At 43.6% G+C, this 21,118-nt stretch overlaps 1 protein-coding gene across 4 annotated transcripts in view; it reads right to left on the reverse strand.

Moving 5' to 3' along the window:
* Positions 1-21,118, reverse strand: part of MARK1 (microtubule affinity regulating kinase 1) — a 355,979-nt gene that overhangs the window by 146,762 nt on the left and 188,099 nt on the right. For all 4 annotated transcript variants that reach the window (XM_069233866.1, XM_069233864.1, XM_069233865.1 and 1 more), the window contains exon 4: positions 16,575-16,623. In XM_069233866.1, the coding sequence (XP_069089967.1) occupies positions 16,575-16,623 (49 nt within the window). The remainder of the gene's footprint in view (positions 1-16,574; positions 16,624-21,118) is intronic.

A 21,118-nucleotide genomic window follows, 5' to 3' on the forward strand; every position in this document is an offset into this window, starting at 1 on the left:
ATATATTATATTACATGTGGTAAATCTATATTTATGTGCAAAACATTGCTGCTGAAAAATTGTGCAAATCCAGTGGCCCTTTATATAGCTTACAATCCACTTTGCATGAGCAGGTTTAGAAATTGGTGTCCCAGAGAGTGGTTTGGAAAACATGACAAATAGTCGCTTTGTTCTCCTGGTGGACTAAGTACAATCAACACAGTACACAAAGGTTCTTTAACATCCAAAGTGTTTAGAGCTTTTTCCGCAAGCAATTGCAGCTGCGGGAAAAAAAGAAGGCTGCTCACTCAATTTGTTAACATTAAAAGGCAAGGCTTCTCTGGGCAAGAAACAAGGGTATGCTCCAAGGACATCTCTGTTGAGGACCTATATGTAAGGTTCTTTAACTGAAAAAGCCTACAGTTAACTTACTCAACTTAATGACGAGAAAGGTCAAAGGTAAAACATCTTCTATGATAGCAACTGCTTTGGGCAAGAATAAAGAGATCTTTTAATTTAAGTAAGAACAATGTTAGGACCCCATTGAATGGACTAATAATAGTATAGGAGGTGTTACCTTTTTAAACGATCCAATAGGGATTTAGAAACCACAATCTTAAAGACGGACTGGTGTCAGTTCTGCAGTTAGGTAGCTATAAGCCTCTAAGTGTACATGTTGTGAAAAGTAGACAAGTCATGACTTTTGGATATGGAACAAGTATATATTTGTACTGTGAACGTACAGGGGAGCAGGCCCAAATTATGGTAATAGCAGACAAAATGTTTCCACTAACCTGCATACATACTTGAGTGGTCTGTTTTCTCTATTACACCAACAGCTGATTTCCTCAGGTGCACTAACTGAGCTGATGTGTGTGCAGATCTGCTTTAAAGGAACATGGGTCCCTATAGCACACATTAATAACTTAATGAAAACAAATCAAATCACACTTACCAAATCAGAAAATGGTGGGTAACGACACAAAACACAAAGGTCACAAAGTTATATAAACAAAAGAACCCGGGCAATAATGTGTGATATAAATCAAAACAATTGACAACCAGGGTAACCACGTGCCACTCTGTTTTTTACCCACGTATTAACTCCTAACGGAAGAGACACAAATTTGAATTTCATGAAAATTCTCCAAGCTAGCGGATATAATTCACTCTTAAACAAAACTGCATCATTCCACAACTAGGGAATAAACAACTCATTTGTAGTCCTGTAATCCAGTGGATCCCAACCTTTTGACTTCTGTGGGCCCCCATTTTATCAATACTGGAGCCCGGGGACCCCCACTGAATCATTATCGGAACCCGGGGACCCCCACTGAGTCATTACGGATTGCTTAAAAAATGTAATATTATTAGGTCACAGCTGTCGCGGACCCCCTGAGGAGGCTTCACAGGCCCCCAGGGGTCCCAGGCCCACAGGTTGAGAACCACTGCTGTAATCCATTAACAGTGGTCTCAATCATTTTTTATAGCTTTTTAGTTTCATCAATCTCTTTATACCAAAAGACAACAAATCAATTAAGCTGTATGCAAAACTCTCACCGTTTGAGAGATTCAATTTCTAGGCACAATATAGAAACAATTTTAAGTATAAGCCTTATTCGAGTACTGGGTAAAAGCTTGCCAGATGTATTTTTAAGGAGATTTTGGGGACTGGAAAAAAACAGCATGCATTGTGTAAAATCTGACCATATGTTCTAAAGTTGATATTCAATAATGTTGGTTCTAAACAAATCATTTCATCAAGCTTACAATCCAACTAAGCTAACTTTTCGATAGTATATTTTCAATATGAGCATACCTCTTCAAGGCACTAATCAAAGAAGATTCTCCTGCATATAAGGCTGCTGGGGGAATTTTAGCCGCAGAAATCTCTATTAGGGAAAGAATATCTCTACTACCAACTCATCTAAAGAACCTCTGCAGGTCAAACTCTATGGGTGTGGCTTTAGACATTTTATATGGTCCTATTACACATGCTTTTTTCAGATCCATGATTACTTTATCAATCACTTTTGTCAACATTCCCTCACATTCAGGGAATGTTGATGGTCTCTTCACTTCTAATGGACACTGAGTAGTGCATTTAATGTCTCCAAATGAGCCTGCCCATTACTTTCATCTAATAGGGTAGGCTTCTTCGAGAAATCCTTAACCAAGCATTTTGGTATAATATGCCAAAACTTACTTTTGTTCTTTAATCTAATAATGCTTTCAATGGACCACCTTAACTTTGCAATTTTAATATCTTTCTGCTGCTTTTTATTATTACTTTTGAAATAAAAATATCCTTTCAAGTCACATTTTTATTAGATAAAGTCAATGATTGGGTAATAGCCTTTGGACTATGTTTCGAAGAGAATACTTTTAAACGTGGATACATTTATGTTATCTGAGGGAGAGTCTAAGCAATTTGTATTTTAAACAGTATGGCCTCATCTAAACTTTCTCCTTAGTGTATATGCTATTTGTACAAGATGTTATAGTCCTATTATTCTCTGGGAACTATTCTAATGACTTATCCAGCAGGTAAGAACCTATGCTTGTCAAGTTTCCACTAACCTGAGGTCTCTAAATCCGCAGGAGGTAACAGGATATCCAGGAAAGCGGAGTGAACCACTAGATCGCGGCTCACTAACGCCCAAGCCATGTACGTATCGACAGCAAGGAGGCCTGAACATAGGAGTCAGAATCTCAAAGCCAAGTACAGAGCTTGCCCGGGTGCAGCTTAAGCATCTGTCATGCCTTCCTGCCGTGAAACCACGCCTCCATCGTAAGTACTCCCTCAAGCCTAACGGGAGGTCGGCATGGTACAAGAAATCCAGCATAGAAACACAGAGGTAGGAGAAGTAAGAACACAATAATCACGCAAAATACCCCTAACTGTATAACATAAAGGGGGTCAGGCCAGGGAATCCATACTACCTACATAAATGAAGGCCTCTCGCCTCCATTGCCAATGTGAAAGCCACTATACATTGACAAAACAGAATGAAGGTGACAAATATATATTATGTACAAGATATTCTAGTAAGTTACCATTTATATCTATAAATGAACAATACATCATCAAAGCAAATTCTGCAGAAAATATTCTAGTGGCTCGCCAGTTCAAATTAGATTTCTGCAATTAACATAGCGCCCCCTTTAGTATGTATTTATTTTTAGGAGGAATAGCTGGCACTGAAAAAACCCTTGAAAATATCCATTTCAAAAACCACTTATGTACATGTCTCTTGCGGACACACAATCAGTGACCCATCAAACAAGGATATAAAATAAGGATGAGAGTAAACATACTTTAGTCCTGGTACATACACAATGGCCACAATTCTCCAGTTACATCAGGCTTAGTTTAAAACCATGGGGAGCCACGACCAGAGATTGCTGACCAAACCTTCATTATAAACTGGGACTGAATATGTTCAATACTTTGTCTAGACCCATTTTGTTGATGGATAGTTTTTAACCATTAGGAATTTACATATATTGCTATGTCCATTTTTTAAAAGGCTTGACTGAAGTTCTCAAGTTCTGCAGCTACTGCATTTGAAAAGAAGAGCACACTTGCCTCACGTTAAAACTGAGCATTCATTAGTTGATAGGAAAATGTAAATGTCACTTGATGTTATTAGTCTCAGCTTATATATATTGTAAAACATTTTTAGATAATTATGATGGTGCAAAAAGTAAACCATCTTGTATGGATAAAAGTTTCATAAAAATTATAGCACGCTGAAATAGCTAAGTGGGCACCAGTCTAATGAAAGGACTATTCATATGTTCAGAGAAAACGTGTGTACAAAGATTCCAGACAGAACAAAGAAACCCCTGGGCTTAATACAGGTAGTTTCCTTTTTGAAACCTTTTTAAGCAGTTGTTCCCGCTCTCAAACCAGAGATTGCATTTCCTCAACGCACATTGCCGATGGGAGCTTCCAGAGCTGAACACTCCTGAACCAAAGCAACATCATTTTGTGTGTTATCCGCTTGATTGAACAGATCGATCTGTGAGGCTTGAGTCCTTGTGTCCTCTTGAAAGCCTATTTGCAACTTAATTTTCTTTGCTGGTTTCTTTCTTATCCTCTGTAAGTTCATACACGTTTTCTTAGTATGATTATGAGGTTTGGCTTCTTTAACCTGGTGTGATGTTCTTTTCTTTATTCTCTTCTTCTCTGGTGATGTGACCTTTGAGGGATCACAATTAATAGTTTCTGATGTATCAACCCCATTTAGTAAATTCCCATTAAAAAAAATTGATAATAAAAGATGTGCGAAGCTATTCACTGATAAACCATTCCTTTCATTACCCCCTTGATACAGATGATTTTTCCTTTTTGTTGACACAGAGTCGCCTCCCCAGTCCTTTCTTCACTGAATTGCTACAGTCCCTAAAACGGTAGTATTTCCCTCTAGTGAAAGTGCTGGAATCTGTTGTGAGAGTTTAGCATGAGAGTAAGAGCTGACAGGGACTGATCCTCGACCGCTAGTAGTTTATTGGTTCATTGTAATACTGACGACAAAGCTAAATGCATGGAAGACATAACTGAGGATATCAAGGGATCAGGTATTTGGAGCTGCAGGATGTTTTCACTTAGCAAAACTCTACCTTCTATCACCGATGCATACCTCATTAGTAGCTGGTCTGTGGTCAGTGAATCACCCGTAATAAATAACACAACTCTTCATTTAGAATCTGACCTAATGAGTCACAACAAGATTGGGAACCATTAAAGATGGGTGTCTATAGAGGTGTACCCTGTACCCCCGGGCTCTCTTGCAAACTACCTCTGTTAAGTACTTGTCATTCTAAGGATGGTGACTTCAAGACGTGAGTTCTAACTATAGCCACTTCAGGTTGAAAAGAAAGACCCTGTGAAGAACTGATGTTTCGACTATCTATGAACACGTTCTAGAGTGGAAAAGTAATCCACAATAGAGCATTTTTTTTTTTTTTTTTAAAGAGGAAGCACCCTTATTGCATACTTTCATGGATTGGATTGGATTGTAAGCCCATTTGAAGGGAGGAATGCTTTCAATGCAATACTGATCGCCTGGAGCTCCAAAACACTGAGGTGGAGTCCAGAGACCTCTGATCTCTGCCTCTGCCATGTGGCTTCCCCATCCCAAGAGAGATTTATCTGCCACTACTGTAAGATATAGATGGGGAAGTGAGAGGGATCTGCCGTTGACCCAATCTTGATTCATAAGCCACCACTGCAGGTCTGACACAGTTCCCTCATGAAAGCCACCACTGCAGGTCTGACACAGTTCCCTCATGAGATCAGGACCATGTCAGAGAGATTTCCCTAATGCCGCTCCCACTGGAACTTCCGGTCCCACTGCAAAGCCCGCATACGCCATCTGGCATGGGTCACCAGCAAGATGTAGGAGGCCATGAGGCCCAGCAGCCTCAAAGTCAGTCCCACCGAAACCCAGGATAGAGGCTGAAACATCAGATTCATAGCTTGAATATCCTGGACTCACTTTTCGGGAGGATAGGCCCAAAACTGCACTGTCTCCGGAACAGCTCTGATGAAAGGGAGCGTCTGAGAAGGAGTCAGGTGTGACTTAGGCATGTTTATAGTGAACCCCAGCGAGTGCTGAAAGTTCAATGTAGTCTGAAGGTGGGAGACTACTTTCTGGGGCGTGTCCGCCTTCAACAGCCAGTCGTCGAGGTAGGGGAAGACTGAACCCCTAACCTGTGCGGATGAGCTGCAACCACTGCCATCACTCTTGTGAACACCCAAGCGGCGCTGGTAAGGCCGAAGGGGAGCATGGTAAGTTGAAAGCGCTTGTGACTTACCACTAACCGCAAGTGGCGCCTGTGGGCAGGGAGGACGAGTACATGGAAGTAAGCGTCCTGCAAGTCCAACACTACCGTCCAGTCTCGTGGGTCCAAGGCAGACAGGGCCTGAGCTAGAGTGAGCATTTTGCATTTCTTCTTCTTGCGGAAGAGATTGAGGGCTCGAAGATCTAGGATAGGACATAGGTGCATGTCTTTCTTGTGCACCAGAAAGTAGCGGGAATAGCAACCACAACCTACTTCTGGCACAGAGACCCTGTCTATGGCTCCCTTGACCAAGAAAGTTGTGACTTCCTCGCGGAGAAGTCCTCTGGTTCCCTGTCCCACAAGCCAGTGGGATTCCGCCTCCCCAGCCGCACAGTGGCTGAGCTGCATGTGCGACATGGGGGCAGGTAGGGAAAGGACACGACAGGGAGTCTCATCCGTGACCAGGAAAGGAGCAAAAGGTGGACTGCGGTTGACGAGGGGCATTTGCAAGACCAAGGGACCGAGCCATAGCCTGGGACTCCTTGAACCTCTTGAGCGCCAGTCTGCCTGTCTCCGAAGAGATGGTGCCACTGAAGGCCATGTCTATAAGGGTCTGTTGGACATCCCCCGAAAAACCAGACGTCCTCAACCAGGCATGGCGCCTTAAGGCCACTGTCGACGTAACCCAACTGCCTAGTGAGTCGGTTGTGTCCAATCCACAAAGAATTGTGAACTTAGCTGCGTCCCTCCCATCAGCAACAGCTTGGGAGATGATGGCCCGGGTCTCCTCCGGGATCCACGGAAAGACTTGCGCGACCGTATCCCAAAATGAATGGGTTTAACAGCCCAAAAGGCACACAGTGTTCTCGGACCACAATGCCAGACTGGAAGAAGAAAACATCTTCTTCCCAAGTTGGTCCACTCCCTTTGATTCCCAATAGGGTGAAGCAGCTGGGAATGTGCCAGAGGAAGAAGGAGCCTGGTTAACAAGGCTCTCGGGCGTGGGGTGCTGGGACAGACATTTTGGGTTGTTCGGGGGGCAGGCCGATGGCGACGGGCAATTGCCCGATTCACAGGAGCCCTGTGCTGGGTTTGGAGGAAGCACCCAGAAGGACATTGGTGAGGTCTTCATTAAATGGGAGAAGAGGCTCTGAAGTGGAAGCCCCAGCCTGAAGCACCTCTGTCAGGAGGTTAGTCCTAACTGTTGCAGAGGCAAGCTCGAGGGCAAGGACCTCAGCCGCCCTACTGACCACAATGGAGTAAGAGGTTCCCTCCGCAGCAGCCATGGAAGGAGGAGAAAGCAGGCCAGGGTCTGGAGAAGTATCCAGACACTAGCCTCGCCCACTCCCTGTGCCCAGCCCAAGTCAGGTATTCTAAAGGGTGTAGCAACCCCTCCAATCCCTCCTCATATTACTACCCAAAAGAAAAAGGGTCTGAATCCACCCTGGGGTGAGTAGGCCCCATCGAAGTCAGAAGCGATGGGGATGGAGGGGATGAGGATTGGGTCGACGTTGATTGTGGGCCCAACCGGTGCCGTGAGCGAAGACGTCTTAGCCGACGCCGTGGAAGGTTGCAATGGTTTGATAACAGATCCGAAGGGGACCTCGAAGGATTAGGCCCAAGACGTCGGCGCAGAACCTGAAGGACTCCCATCCGAGCCCCCAGGCCCCAAATGCACCGCAGGGGGGTCGGTCTGCCCAAAGATGAGGTGCATGGCCTCATAGAACTCTGAGTTGGGCAGGAGTCGCTCTCGCTCCCGGAAAGTCAAGGAGGAGCAGAGCAGACCCAGAAGTAGGCTCCGCAGACAGAGGCCTCGAGCTTTGACGCTCGTCCCCAGTCGCATTGTCCGAGCGACGGGGTGAAGTAGAAGAATGCCTGCCCTACATCGACGACGACTTCTTAACCAAATGACAGAAGATTCGGAGGAAGAAGAGTGGTGATGACTCTGCTAGCAGTCGTGAGGATTTCCTCTAAAGTGAGACCGGGAGCAACACGGACTCGAGAGCCAGGCCACCATGAGCTTCAGGGCACGCTCCCTCAAAGCCTTTGGGTGCATGGCCCAGCAGTCGGAGCACAACTTTGGGTCGTGGTCACGCTCCAGACACCATAAACAGGCCAGATATCATGCGGTTACAGGTGTCACAAGGTTTGAAACCAGTCTTCAGAGACATCCCTCGACGCACCAAAAGTCACAAAAAACATGACAAAAGGGTCGATTTTAGTCAAAAAACAACTAGGGTAGCTCTCTCCAGATCTGCATGTTGTGCGGAAAGAAAAGAACTGACAACACCGTGCCGAGGTGGCACCTATGTACGACCGCAACATCATCACAGCGATCACTACGTCAATGATGGTTGCAGAGTCAACCGACACCACCTGACGGCGCACAAGGGTACAACTGTAGGAGGCTGGACTGGCTTGTAGTGGGTACCAAGGGGTACTTGCACCTTGCACCAGGCCCAGTTATCCCTTATTAGTGTATAGGGTGTCTAGCAACATAGGCTAATAGATAATGGTAGCTTAGCAGAGCAGCTTAGGCTGAACTAGGAGACGAGTGAAGCTCCTACAGTACCACTAGTGTCACTTGCACAATATCATAAGAAACACAATACACAGATATACTAAAAATAAAGGTACTTTATTTTTATGACAATATGCCAAAGTATCTCAGTGAGTACCCTCAGTATGAGGATAGCAATTATACACAGGTTATATGTACACAATACCAAAAATATGCAGTATAGTCTTAGAAAACAGTGCAAACAATGTATAGTTACAATAGGATGCAATGGGGACACATAGGGATAGGGGCAACACAAACCATATACTCCAAAAGTGGAATGCGAACCACGAATGGACCCCAAACCTATGTGACCTTGTAGAGGGTCGCTGGGACTATTAGAAAATAGTAAGGGTTAGAAAAATAGCCCTCCCCAAGACCCTGAAAAGTGAGTGCAAAGTGCACTAAAGTTCCCCAAAGGACAAAGAAGTTGTGATAAGGGAATACTGCAGGGAAGACACAAACCAGCAATTCAACAACGATGGATTTCCAAACGAGGGTACCTGTGGAACAAGGGGACCAAGTCCAAAAGTCACAAGCAAGTCGGAGATGGGCAGATGCCCAAGAAATGCCAACGGTGGATGCAAAGAAGCTGCTACTGGACAGTAGAAACTTAGGATTCTGCAGGAACGACAAGGGCTAGAAACTTCCCCTTTGGAGGATTGATCCCCCACACCGTGGAGAGTCGTGCAGAAGTGTTTTCCCGTGGAAATACAGCCAACAAGCCTTGCTAGCTGCAAATCGTGCGAAAAGGGTTTTTGGACGCTGCTGTGTCCCAGGAGGGACCAGGATGTCGCCAATTGCGTCTGGGGACAGAGGGGACGTCGAGCAAGACAAGGAGCCCTCTCAGCAGCAGGTAGCATCCGCAGAAGTGCCAGAAACAGGCACTACGAGGATGCGCGAAACGGTGCTCGCCGAAGTTGCACAAAGGGGTCCCACGTCGCCAGAGACCAACTTAGAAAGTTGTGCAATGCAGGTTAGAGTGCCGTGGACCCAGGCTTGGCTGTGCACAAAGGATTTCCGCCGGAAGTGCACAGGGGCCGGAGTAGCTGCAAAAGTCGCGGTTCCCAGCAATGCAGTCTGGCGTGGGGAGGCAAGGACTTACCTCCACCAAACTTGGACTGAAGAGTCACTGGACTGTGGGAGTCACTTGGACACAGTTGCTGGATTCAAGGGACCTCGCTCGTCGTGCTGAGAGGAGACCCAGGGGACCGGTGATGCAGTTCTTTGGTGCCTGCGGTAGCAGGGGGAAGATTCCGTTGACCCACAGGAGATTTCTTCGGAGCTTCTAGTGCAGAGAGGAGGCAGACTACCCCCACAGCATGCACCACCAGGAAAACAGTCGAGAAGGCGGCAGGATCAGCGTTACAGAGTTGCAGTAGTCGTCTTTGCTACTTTGTTGCAGTTTTGCAGGCTTCCAGCGCGGTCAGCAGTCGATTCCTTGGCAGAAGGTGAAGAGAGAGATGCAGAGGAACTCTGATGAGCTCTTGCATTCGTTATCTAAAGTTTCCCAAGAGACAGAGACCCTAAATAGCCAGAAAAGAGGGTTTGGCTACCTAGGAGAGAGGATAGGCTAGCAACACCTGAAGGAGCCTATCAGAAGGAGTCTCTGACGTCACCTGGTGGCACTGGCCACTCAGAGCAGTCCAGTGTGCCAGCAGCACCTCTGTTTCCAAGATGGCAGAGGTCTGGAGCACACTGGAGGAGCTCTGGACACCTCCCATGGGAGGTGCAGGTCAGGGGAGTGGTCACTCCCCTTTCCTTTGTCCAGTTTCGCGCCAGAGCAGGGCTAAGGGATCCCTGAACCGGTGTAGACTGGCTTATGCAGAATTGGGCACAAATGTGCCCAAGAAAGCATTTCCAGAGGCTGGGGGAGGCTACTCCTCCCCTGCCTTCACACCATTTTCCAAAGGGAGAGGGTGTAACACCCTCTCTCAGAGGAAGTCCTTTGTTCTGCCATCCTGGGACAAGCCTGGCTTGACCCCAGGAGGGCAGAAACCTGTCTGAGGGGTTGGCAGCAGCAGCAGCTGCAGTGAAACCCCAGAAAAGGCAGTTTGGCAGTACCCGGGTCTGAGCTACAGACCCAGGGATTATGGGATTGTACCAACAATGCCAGGATGGCATAGAGGGGGCAATTCCATGATCTTAGACATGTTACATGGCCATATTCGGAGTTACCATTGTGAAGCTACACATAGGTAGTGACCTATGTGTAGTGCACGCATGTAATGGTGTCCCCGCACTCACAAAGTCCGGGGAATTGGCCCTGAACAATGTGGGGGCACCTTGGCTAGTGCCAGGGTGCCCACACACTAAGTAACTTTGCACCTAACCTTTACCAGGTAAAGGTTAGACATATAGGTGACTTATAAGTTACATAAGTGCAGTGAAAATGGCTGTGAAATAATGTGTGCATTATTTCACTCAGGCTGCAGTGGCAGGTCTGTGTAAGAATTGTCAGAGCTCCCTATGGGTGGCAAAAGAAATGCTGCAGCCCATAGGGATCTCCTGGAACCCCAATACCCTGGGTACCTCAGTACCATATACTAGGGAATTATAAGGGTGTTCCAGTAAGCCAATGTAAATTGGTAAAATTGGTCACTAGCCTGTTAGTGACAATTTGAAAGAAATTAGAGAGCATAACCACTGAGGTTCTGGTTAGCAGAGCCTCAGTGAGACAGTTAGGAACCACACAGGGAACACATACATATAGGCCACAAACTTATGAGCACTGGGGTCCTGACTAGCAGGGTCCCAGTGACACATAACAAACATACTGAAAACATAGGGTTTTCACTATGAGCACTGGGCACGTTGATGACATACTCTAGGCGCTTCAATGATCAAGGAAAAAAGTCCAAAAGTGAGCATATGTTTCACTTGGGTGAGTCTGGACTCAGAGCTTTTTCACGTTAAGTGTGTATTTTTTTAAAAATGCGATCAAATTTACGAGCATGAAAATGTGAATGAATAGCGTAGAACTATGTGAAGTCAGTCAGGCAGTTTACCTAACAGTACTGGTCAGCGTGTCAGACTACACCCCGAAACACAGTGCAAGCTGCATGAATTAGGAAACCTCACGCAGAATGCACAAACTGGAATTGCATACTATTTACAAACAAGATTTTCCGCAGATTTTACCAGCTGTACACCTGTGGGAAAATAGTAGGAGTGTGCAATTTGGCGTGTAAATAGTGCATGGGCAGGAGCTACTGCCCAACATAGAATGCTGTTTAAGATTCAAATAGGAACTTGCACCTCGAACAATTAGCCATATCATTCCAATCAGGATCCCAGTGAGACAGTGAAAACACCCTGACATACACTCACAAACAGGCCAAAAGTGGGGGTAACAAGGCTAGAAAGAGGCTACTTTCTCACAACAACTAATGTATAATTATGTAGTGATTCACTGTTTGACATTTTCTAATGAAGTATTGTCTGACTGTATAAAAGAAGCTGCCTGTGAAGCAGCAAATTCAGATCAACTGTTTACTGGTGTGGACTTGCCACTCTCTCTGCTGTGACAGTAGAACGCTGTTTTTACATTCCCAAGAGGAGTTTGTCTTTCTAAGTTACTCTTCAACAGATGGCAGGGCAGCATCAGTTCTGTGCACAAGAGCTCTTTCTTTGCTGTGCTGACTACAAGTGAAGAAGGCGACACATGAGCTCTTAAGAATGGTGGGTCCTGTGGTGGAGGCTTAGACTTTTGTGTTACTACTATAGATTTAAATGGGACTTCAAAGCTCTCTGTGCCACACCTTAACATTGTTTTAATATTGACAGGAATTGCCTTGAATACTCTGTCTTAGACAGGGTTTCAATGAAGAAGTCCACTTCCTCTACTTGCACCTGTAAGGTAATGTTATGGTGTTCTTTTGCCCTATTACTCATCCAGTAATAGTCAGGGCACAGAACACAACAGCGGAGTCATGGAGGGCACACTCATGGGACTCCTGTCATGTTGGTCTTTCAGGCTCCTGGATGGACCAATCCTTTTATCATCGGGTTTGAATCCTTCAATGTCCTTGATGACTCAGCAGAGGGACTCTGTGGAGTTCTGGTGCTGCATCCTAGAATTATCCTTCCAAGGTCTCATCACTGCAAATCCAAATCTAAAGGATGAATAGGCTCTCTCATTTTGGTCCACCACGAGACACAGGTTGCAGACCTGATACTGGTCTGACCACGGAAAACTGAGCGAAGGGCAAAATTTAAATGGTAAGCTCTCTATACAACTCCCACACACAACTCACTCTTATACCACCTGGCCCCAGGCCCATCAAACAGTATAGCTTCGAGATACTATTACTAAGCCAATGGCATCAATGTCTTATATCGAATGCTTGATGTCTAGTGTGTTTAGATGCTCCACTGGACTGGTTCCGAGATTATTGTTTTTCAGTGTGCAGTGGTCGCAGAGCCAAGGAAACCTGTCCAAACTCAATGGCGTACAAAAACGATTTGAGGTGGAGTCTGTGTCCTGGTGAACTATCTTTTTTATGACCGGTATCACGAGTCACGACGAAACCAAGACTACGTTGGAATAAAACAACTTGAAATGTTTGAGCTCCACACTATACACTATATAGCAAGACTGTGCACAGCATATGATCTAAGCAGAACATACTGCAAACCAAGTAACCTAGTAACCATACACGCTGTAATAGGGTGAGTGGCGCAAAATTCGTCCCGGAATACAGAATCTCCTTATATGACATTATACATAAGGCATGATTTAAGAGATAACTAATTTGTTCATTATCTAGAATAAAAACAGCAAACAGCTCTGACCAATACCGATAATAACAATGAGAGGCAAAAGAAGAACACAGCTGATAGTCATAAGTGATCACTAATTGTAATCAACTAATTACTAACTGGGATACCCATGATTATCATTATCAAGCTCCACAGTAGTCCCTAATTCTAACGAAAAGCCCCAGTAAGCGAACTACAGATGTTGTCAAAAAGAGTCAACAGCAACATATGGAAGGAATGGATTAAAACTACACAATCAATGTGCCCATAAAGAACTAGAAGCTGGGTGAATAAATCTTTACCTATAGACTATTGCCAAAGCTACTCATGACCACTATAAGTCACCTCTAAGAGCAGCTATTGATTAGAATTACTTACAGAACATTCTGAGATGCAGAAAATGATAGTGTATGCCTAAACAAAGATGTGTATTTCAAAGTTTTCTCACCGAGGTGTTGGGTTTCTGTCTGTACAACCAAACACCTTTGGGTAACACTTGTAATTAAATGCAAGGAAAAAGAATGGATTTATTAAAGCTTCATCTTATACAGCAGAGCTGAAAAATACTACATATGGTAAATACTGTGATGAAAATATGACAAGTACAAAAGATAAAGCATTACAGTTGATGAGAATGCCACTTCAGTAATAATAGGCTAATGAGTATGACACAGTAATACAGAAAAATCCTACTCAGAATAATACAAATTCAGTTACCAAAAAATAATTACATAGTATTCAGTAATTTGGAACCTCATGGCAGCACTGACAAAACTTCCCAAAGCCGAATCCATAAAGTATAAAAAATAGGATAGAATCCCGCTTTTAAAAGTTTCAACAGTAACATGCCATCGTAAATCAAATAAAATCACAATCGAGTTAAGGGGAGAACTGAAAAAAGCAACAATAAAAAAAGATCAAAAAGAATGAACGAACTGAAGGGCGCAGGTGGGCAAGTCCCTGCTTTAAAACGTGCTAAATGCCTGATCAGCAGTTCTAATTCTCATCATCTGGTGGAAAATTAGATCTAGCTAGGGCAAGCATACCCACTGGGGAGGGAGATATGGTGCGTGCATGGTACCGGCATGCAAAGTTTCTGCATTAAAAGCTTGAAAATACCTTTCCAGTCCTCCTACTAGAGGTAAGGTGCCCTCAACATTGAGGATGATAATGAGCCAGGACATAAAACTCCACAAGTGCTTAGAAGTAGAGTGAGTGAGGAACTTAAGATGGCCCTCAATTCTGAATATTGCGAGACACCTATTACGTCGCATGAAATGTTCAAGTATCTCCTGAGATCCAGGGGTACATTTCTCTATCATTGAGCTTGTTGGCAAATTTTACATATTCTTCTATAATAAGAGAGTTAATTAGGGCCACTTACAAAGAGTATGCAGTTGAAAATAAAAACACGATTGTTTTTCTAATGTACTTTTCCAGGAAATTAAACGTCATATTTTTGTTGTGACTAAATTCCTCGACTTGAGATATCCATAGCAAAGCAGTGGCATTCCCAGGATTTTTGGAAGGTTTCAGTTTTTCTTGGTGGACTGGCACTTTACAGTCATACCACTTTTCTGAACCGAAAGGTGATCACTGTTTTTGCAGATTTCACATATTTTTCATTTTATCCTAACTTTCTTCAAACAAGATTAAATACAAAGAAAATCAAGTAATAGGCGTGTTGCTCTTGTATGGCATACCGTGATGTCGGGCAATGGTAATAAACTTGGCTGAGTTCACTGCAATAAATTCTTCAATGAGTCCTGCACATAGGCATGCCAGATCAAGGACATGTTTCTAATATGTACCAAAAAGCCAAATTGTGTATAATCTGCAGTACTGTAACTGATCAGGTACTGTCAGGGACAGAGTTACCTGTGCTTCTTTAATTTGAAAGAGCGAGTACTAGCATTTCTCAGCAGAGGAACAATATTTTAATGGGAGTGCCGGCACTTCTAAATATCAAGGGGGTATTTGGGGATACTGAGAATACCTGCACTTTTTAAGTATGGTGTATAAGTCTGACACCCACAAGGGCTGTTACCACTATCCGAAGTCACCCTAATATTCTAAATGATTTTGAGGTGTACATTGCAGACGGGAGATTGATTCGGGTCTTCTTTATGGTTAACATCAGAACATATGCCTTCTGTGCCGAAAATACCTGCATGCCTTTAGGAGTTATGACGATTTTCACACATCAGTGTCTTCGTAAGGATATTGAGGTCCCCATACAAAAAATATTTTTTGTGGACGGACCCCTGTTCAGAACAACTTTGAATTTTATTACCCAGTTCCCACTATTTCAAGTCTGCATGATGGGAAACAATACTGACTATGGAACAACTTCATGAAGAGGGTCACACAAAAAAGTTGAAATCAGTCTTGCCAGTATCCCACAATTCCTCAAGAGGACACTGGGTAGAGAAAGCCAGAGGTAAAGGTGGGGAGAGGGACTGTGATTGAGAAAACGAAGAGTCTGAGATCAAGCAGAGAGAAAGCTCACCTTTTGAGGGGCACCCTTGGAACGTTGGGGGTCCTGGGCTACTGCCCACGTTACCCACTCCTTAAAATGTGTCTGTGCTTAGCAGCACTCTGAACCAAGCATCTGCCTACTCATTTCCCTAAGTTCAACCTCGTCTATGAGAAAACTCGGCGTATGGTCAAAAAGTGTGCCCTCCTGCCACTTAGGGTGAACTGAGAAATGTGTTGCTTACAGACATGCAAGCAGGGTGAAAGCATGAATGCAGGGCTTCCTGGCACTCTCAGATAAACAAGAAAAGATATGGTCTTCTTTTAAGGACCCGTACGCCATGATATGCAGGTTTTACTTATTTTCTAAGCCCATTTTTCCTGTTGTATGTTGTGTTCCTTATTACAAAAGACATGCAGTTGAATCACAAAGATTTGTCTGTGAGTAGGTGTGACTTAAGTGATTCATGAATTTCCATGTATAAGCTACACCTACTCAAGTATACCGTCCTAGTAGACCAGGCTACTGTCTTTTAAACATCTGGATATCCAATATGCAAATAACCTTTCTTGTTCAAAGAGTGCCTGCAACAAACACATTTACTAATCCTATTTAAATCAACTGTACATGGCGGTACGCTTTTTTTTTTTTTAATAGATTACATTTATTTTTGGCTTTTCTCAAAATACAGATTATCACCTTATTTGTACACTTCTTTTTCAGAAACCACAATACACTACTTAATAAAAAAGAACAAAACGTAAGTTGACATGATTAACATCAGGGAATGCAAATTCCTGAGAAAGGTTTCAGTGTTTCATCATCTAAATAGCACTTGACCACCTCTTGATGGTGGGAAGACTTGTAAATCAAAGCCTGAAGTTTTATATTTAAGTGCCTTGAAAGATTAGATCTCATCGAGTTAGTCTCCCACATCAAATTGCAATACATCAGAATAGATACAATAGAATGATAGATAAAGTGTACCCCAAAAAACTGAAAACCTACCAATGTTGGGATGATTTAAAATCTTCATTATTCGTACTTCTCGAAATAACTGAAAAGTAAACAAAGAGCTCTTATTTAATGTCACATTTTACAGTCTGATCTGCATACTGCAGTTTACATAAGGCCTAATCAAGAAAAAGAAAATGTGATCCAAATGAAAAAACGATAATCATAAAGTCATATTTCGCATAAAACAGTTTACTATTGATATCAGCTAAGACAGTCACAACAATCCAAAAAAGCTCTTAAACTTCCAGATTACTTTGTCAGCCGTTTTCTTATTTTGAACCACTGTTGTTTATTTTTTTAACAGATGGAATGTGTTTTCATTGAACTAGTCCTAAAGTTATAGCTGTATACACAATAGACTGTCCCGAAACCATTTAGCAATTAGAAAAAGATACACAGGCAATAACCCATCTTCGCAGACATAGGTGATCTTGTGCAAAGAAAGGAAACGCAATACTAACAAAATGCAGGTTTCGTTTAGCTTTCAAATTACCAGTTTTTGTAGGAAATCTAAGATATCAGTAAAGACTTAAAACATGCTTTAGCTCTCCAGTCAACACACACTGATTTCCAGTGTATACATTTACACACATCAACCGTGCACAAGACACAAATGGAGGCAGTGAAAAGAGAAACCGTCCAAACCGGTTTTTGGAGTGGAGCCTCCTGTGTGCATGGAGACACGGAGCAATAAAGTGTATTAAAAAGCTGCATGTGATGTTTTTTTAATCGAAGTCGGTTGACCTTGACAAAGATTTTAGTGAAGACACTTCTGGTGACAGAAAAACATATTTTTTCAAGAATCAAGCTTTCAGGTTCTTCAACAGAAAGTGAAGATAATGCTTCTTTCAGAGTCGGAAGAAAACGCTATGAATTCTGGCTTCGATCACCAGTGTAACTGGAAAGATCTCATTGTTTGTTTTAATTACCCTTCAGACTGCAGGCCGTGGGCCTGAATCACAAAGAAGTCATACATATATGCAGGCTCAAGGCTACAGCTTGCAGGGATGCTAGACTTCCGATCCTAAAAACGTAAACCTCTGGTTTAAGCCGGGCGAAATCATTCTGCATTTCCCAACATGAGTCTGCAGGTGTGGGGATTTTATGCATATAGAAAGCAGTTTTCAAGCTTACCTTTTCCTTAAAAACCTTGATGCTTCCCATGCTCTTGGCTCATTAACTGCTTCTGGGTCTTTCACGCATATGTGTGGAATTGTAGGAAAGGCATATCAAATGTATGTGAATTATACTTAAGTTCGAACCAGATGCTGTTCATATTATTTGCATTTACCTCTCTCCGACACTCCCCTCAGAACACTTACGACTCCTACTGCAGGTTTCACTTACATCTGGGGAACGTCCATACACGGGAGGGAGACAAAAGAATAAGGGCTGAATAAACCACTGACTGATGGACTATGTTTGGATTCAGAGATGATGCTGGTAAAGCTCAGGTGTCAGCGGCAGCTGCCCTTCCCCACCTGATCTTTCAATGGCCACCTCCCCATGCCCAAAAGGGGTTGTGCCTGAGAAGAACGGAGAGAACAAAGGTCCCTCCTAAAGTAGAAGAGATGAAGCATAAACGAACATACAGCTTACTCCAAACAATGCGGCCTAGTCCAGAGGTGGAGAGACAGTGATCTCACAGGGGAAGAGCATCAAGATCTTGGAACAATGATAGCATTGAAGTCTACTGAGGCACATGATAGATCGAAAAGGAGGCCCTGCCACTTACGCTGGGATAAGCATGAGCTCTGCGGTCTGGCGGCCACCTCGATGCAAGCTGCCATACCTATGAGAAGCCTGAAGCCTGAAGGATTTGCAGCTGGAGTGGCAGCAATAAGCCCGAACTGCTCAGTTTTACAAAGCAACTAAGACCTATCTTCATGCTTCTGACCCAGTTTGTGAGGAAACAAGACTGTGGGCTGGTCATCATGATGAACATGGGAAGCTGCGCACAGGAAGGAGGGGAATGCCTTCATATGAACAGGCTCGAGAAGCAAAAATATGCAATGAAATGGACATCATACTTACAATTAAGAGTTGACGAATCAGCAAAAAAAATCGTATTTTGTGAGAAGCAGAGGAGCAAGCTTGAAAAACATGGGTTTACGTTAATGGGTTTTTAAAAGTACTTTATTTATAGCGTAAAGAGGAGGATCACTAGTAGTGAGAGATCAGAGTGATGGATGCACACTTGAAGGCCGGGGCTCCTCTTCCCAGGAGTGTAGTAGTCGGGGAGAGTGATGGGCAACCGAACCACATCCAATCATGTTCCAGAACAAACAAATACAGTGGAATGTATCACTCATTTTTTTAAGTCTTTTAAAGATTTTCCTCTTTTAAGTGTTATATTATTTGTTTTATTCAACATGTTATTGTCACTACTAAGTGTTCAAACACTGGTACTGAAAGGAATGACGAGATACTTGTATCTGAGTGTTGGCTAACTGAGACGTCTGGTATTTACAGCTAATCTTTTATTGTTTCTCAAAGGAAGAGACCACTCAAAGGCTAAGGCACAGAAACTACATCTGAGACTTAAAGCTTTAATGACAATGCTGCATGCAGGGCTAAGATTTGGGGCGGAATGTTACCTGTACGGGGCTTCGGTTTTTGGGAAGTGATTTCTGCGTCCTCAAGGTAACTTCACGGTATCCAATCACTCCCCTGTCATGGTTCGTCTTTCTACACACAACGTGCTGCTCCGAGAATCTTTTTTGAAGCTCCACTGTTGCAAAGCAGGGCACAACTTTTGCAGGTCCTCCGTCAGAGTGCGTTTTATTAGCGTGGTGTTGGCAACCTGCCTGGGATTCCATGACGAACTTAGTGATGGTGACAACCAGCATTATATATGTTTATGTCTCTTTTCAAGACAGACTGGACTCCCAAACGGCAGCAAAGCCCTTGACACAGAAGCACTTGCAACAAATGGATTATTTCTGGACAGACAAGTAACCTACACAGACGTTGCTGTACCTCAAATGCTGCATATCTATGAATGTCAAGCCCAGGAGCGCTATGTTTAACATGAATGCAGGAACTCGGCATTTGCATGAACCCTCTGGCCCATGAACACATTAACCCAGAGACATTTTAAGGCAGTGGTTCCCAACCTGTGGTCCGGGGACCCCTGAGGGTCCGCGAAGCCTTCTCAGGGGGTCCGCGACTGCTTACAAAATTAAAAAATATTAACAAATATTGAAAAATTAGGTCTCCTGCCTCCAGTAATGACTCAGTGGGGGTCCCCGGATTCCAATGATGATTCAGTGGGGGGGGGGGTCCCTGAGTTCCATTAATGATAAAGTGGGGGTCCACAGAAGTCAAAAGGTTGGGAACCACTGTTTTAAGGCATGGCCAAAGTAGGCAATTGCCCAGGGACTCCTACCTACCAGGGGGCCCCTGTAAACTTTTTTTTCCACTATCTCTCTTCTATTTCTCTACTTCAGCCTCTCATTCTCTCTGCCTACCTGTATCTCTGCCTCTCTCTACCAAGCATCTCTTTAAGAATTTCGTAGGCCTGAACACGACCCAGCTTCTGAACGCTTAATGTAAAATTCAATATTGTTTGGCATCATGCTGATTTAAGATAGCAGAAAAAGCGTAAAGAAGTACACATTTGTTTGAAACAGGGGGCCCCCCCAAAATATGTCTTGCCCAGGGCACCAAACATCTCTTAGAAGGCACTGAAGTTCCCCAAAGCGCACCAAGAGTTTATTTACAAAATGGCCTACATACTATATCTAGTAGTCTCGACAGAGCTAACAAGGGGCTGGCCGGTGTACGTTTAGAAGAGAAATGGTCGGTGGTTAAAATAAGAATAAGGAGTTACACCGCTACAGCTATGCGACAGTTCACAAACGTTGTGTCCACCTAAGCAGGAGCTGTAGCAATTCGAAATGGCGGATTAGTGAAATGTTATGGCTGCAAATTGCACACATGAGTCAGGTTATTTCTGAACATTTATTATAAAAGTAGAAAGTTTTGGAAACAGTCTTGTAAGCGATGCTTCTTTCTCCATCGGTACCATACACCGTGGACCAGTTTTTAATCTCTCTGAACAGAAGTTTGATTGCATCCCAGAAAGCAGGTAAGGGACACTGTTCTCCACAAGAAAAAATGCCTGTGGAGTTAAAGAACGTTTCCAATGATTCATGTGCAATTTGCACCCAGTAAATATCTGCCAGCGTAACTTCAAGAATGCTGTTGGTAATCTTTTCATAAGTATTCTTGGGATCATTTGTTTATCCAAGAAGTGTCATAAAAGTACTTAAAACAGGAGAGCACGCACGTGAGTAGATTCCAAACAGGTTTAACCCAAGGCTTGTGAAGCGGGTGGTAGATTTTTATACAGAAAGGACAGATTCAGCAACATACTTATCAAATTACTGTTAAGATTTCTGATTAAGGTTAAGCTGCGTTAGACGCGCCATCAATCTGTTATTAGGGTTGTAGTTCTACGATCAAGAGATGTTTGCAATAAAACAATACAACTGGGCTGCTGTTTCAGCAAATCCAGACAATCTCTAAATGTG

Source organism: Pleurodeles waltl, chromosome 5 (genome assembly GCF_031143425.1).
Source record: "Pleurodeles waltl isolate 20211129_DDA chromosome 5, aPleWal1.hap1.20221129, whole genome shotgun sequence".
Classification (NCBI taxonomy): domain Eukaryota; kingdom Metazoa; phylum Chordata; class Amphibia; order Caudata; family Salamandridae; genus Pleurodeles; species Pleurodeles waltl.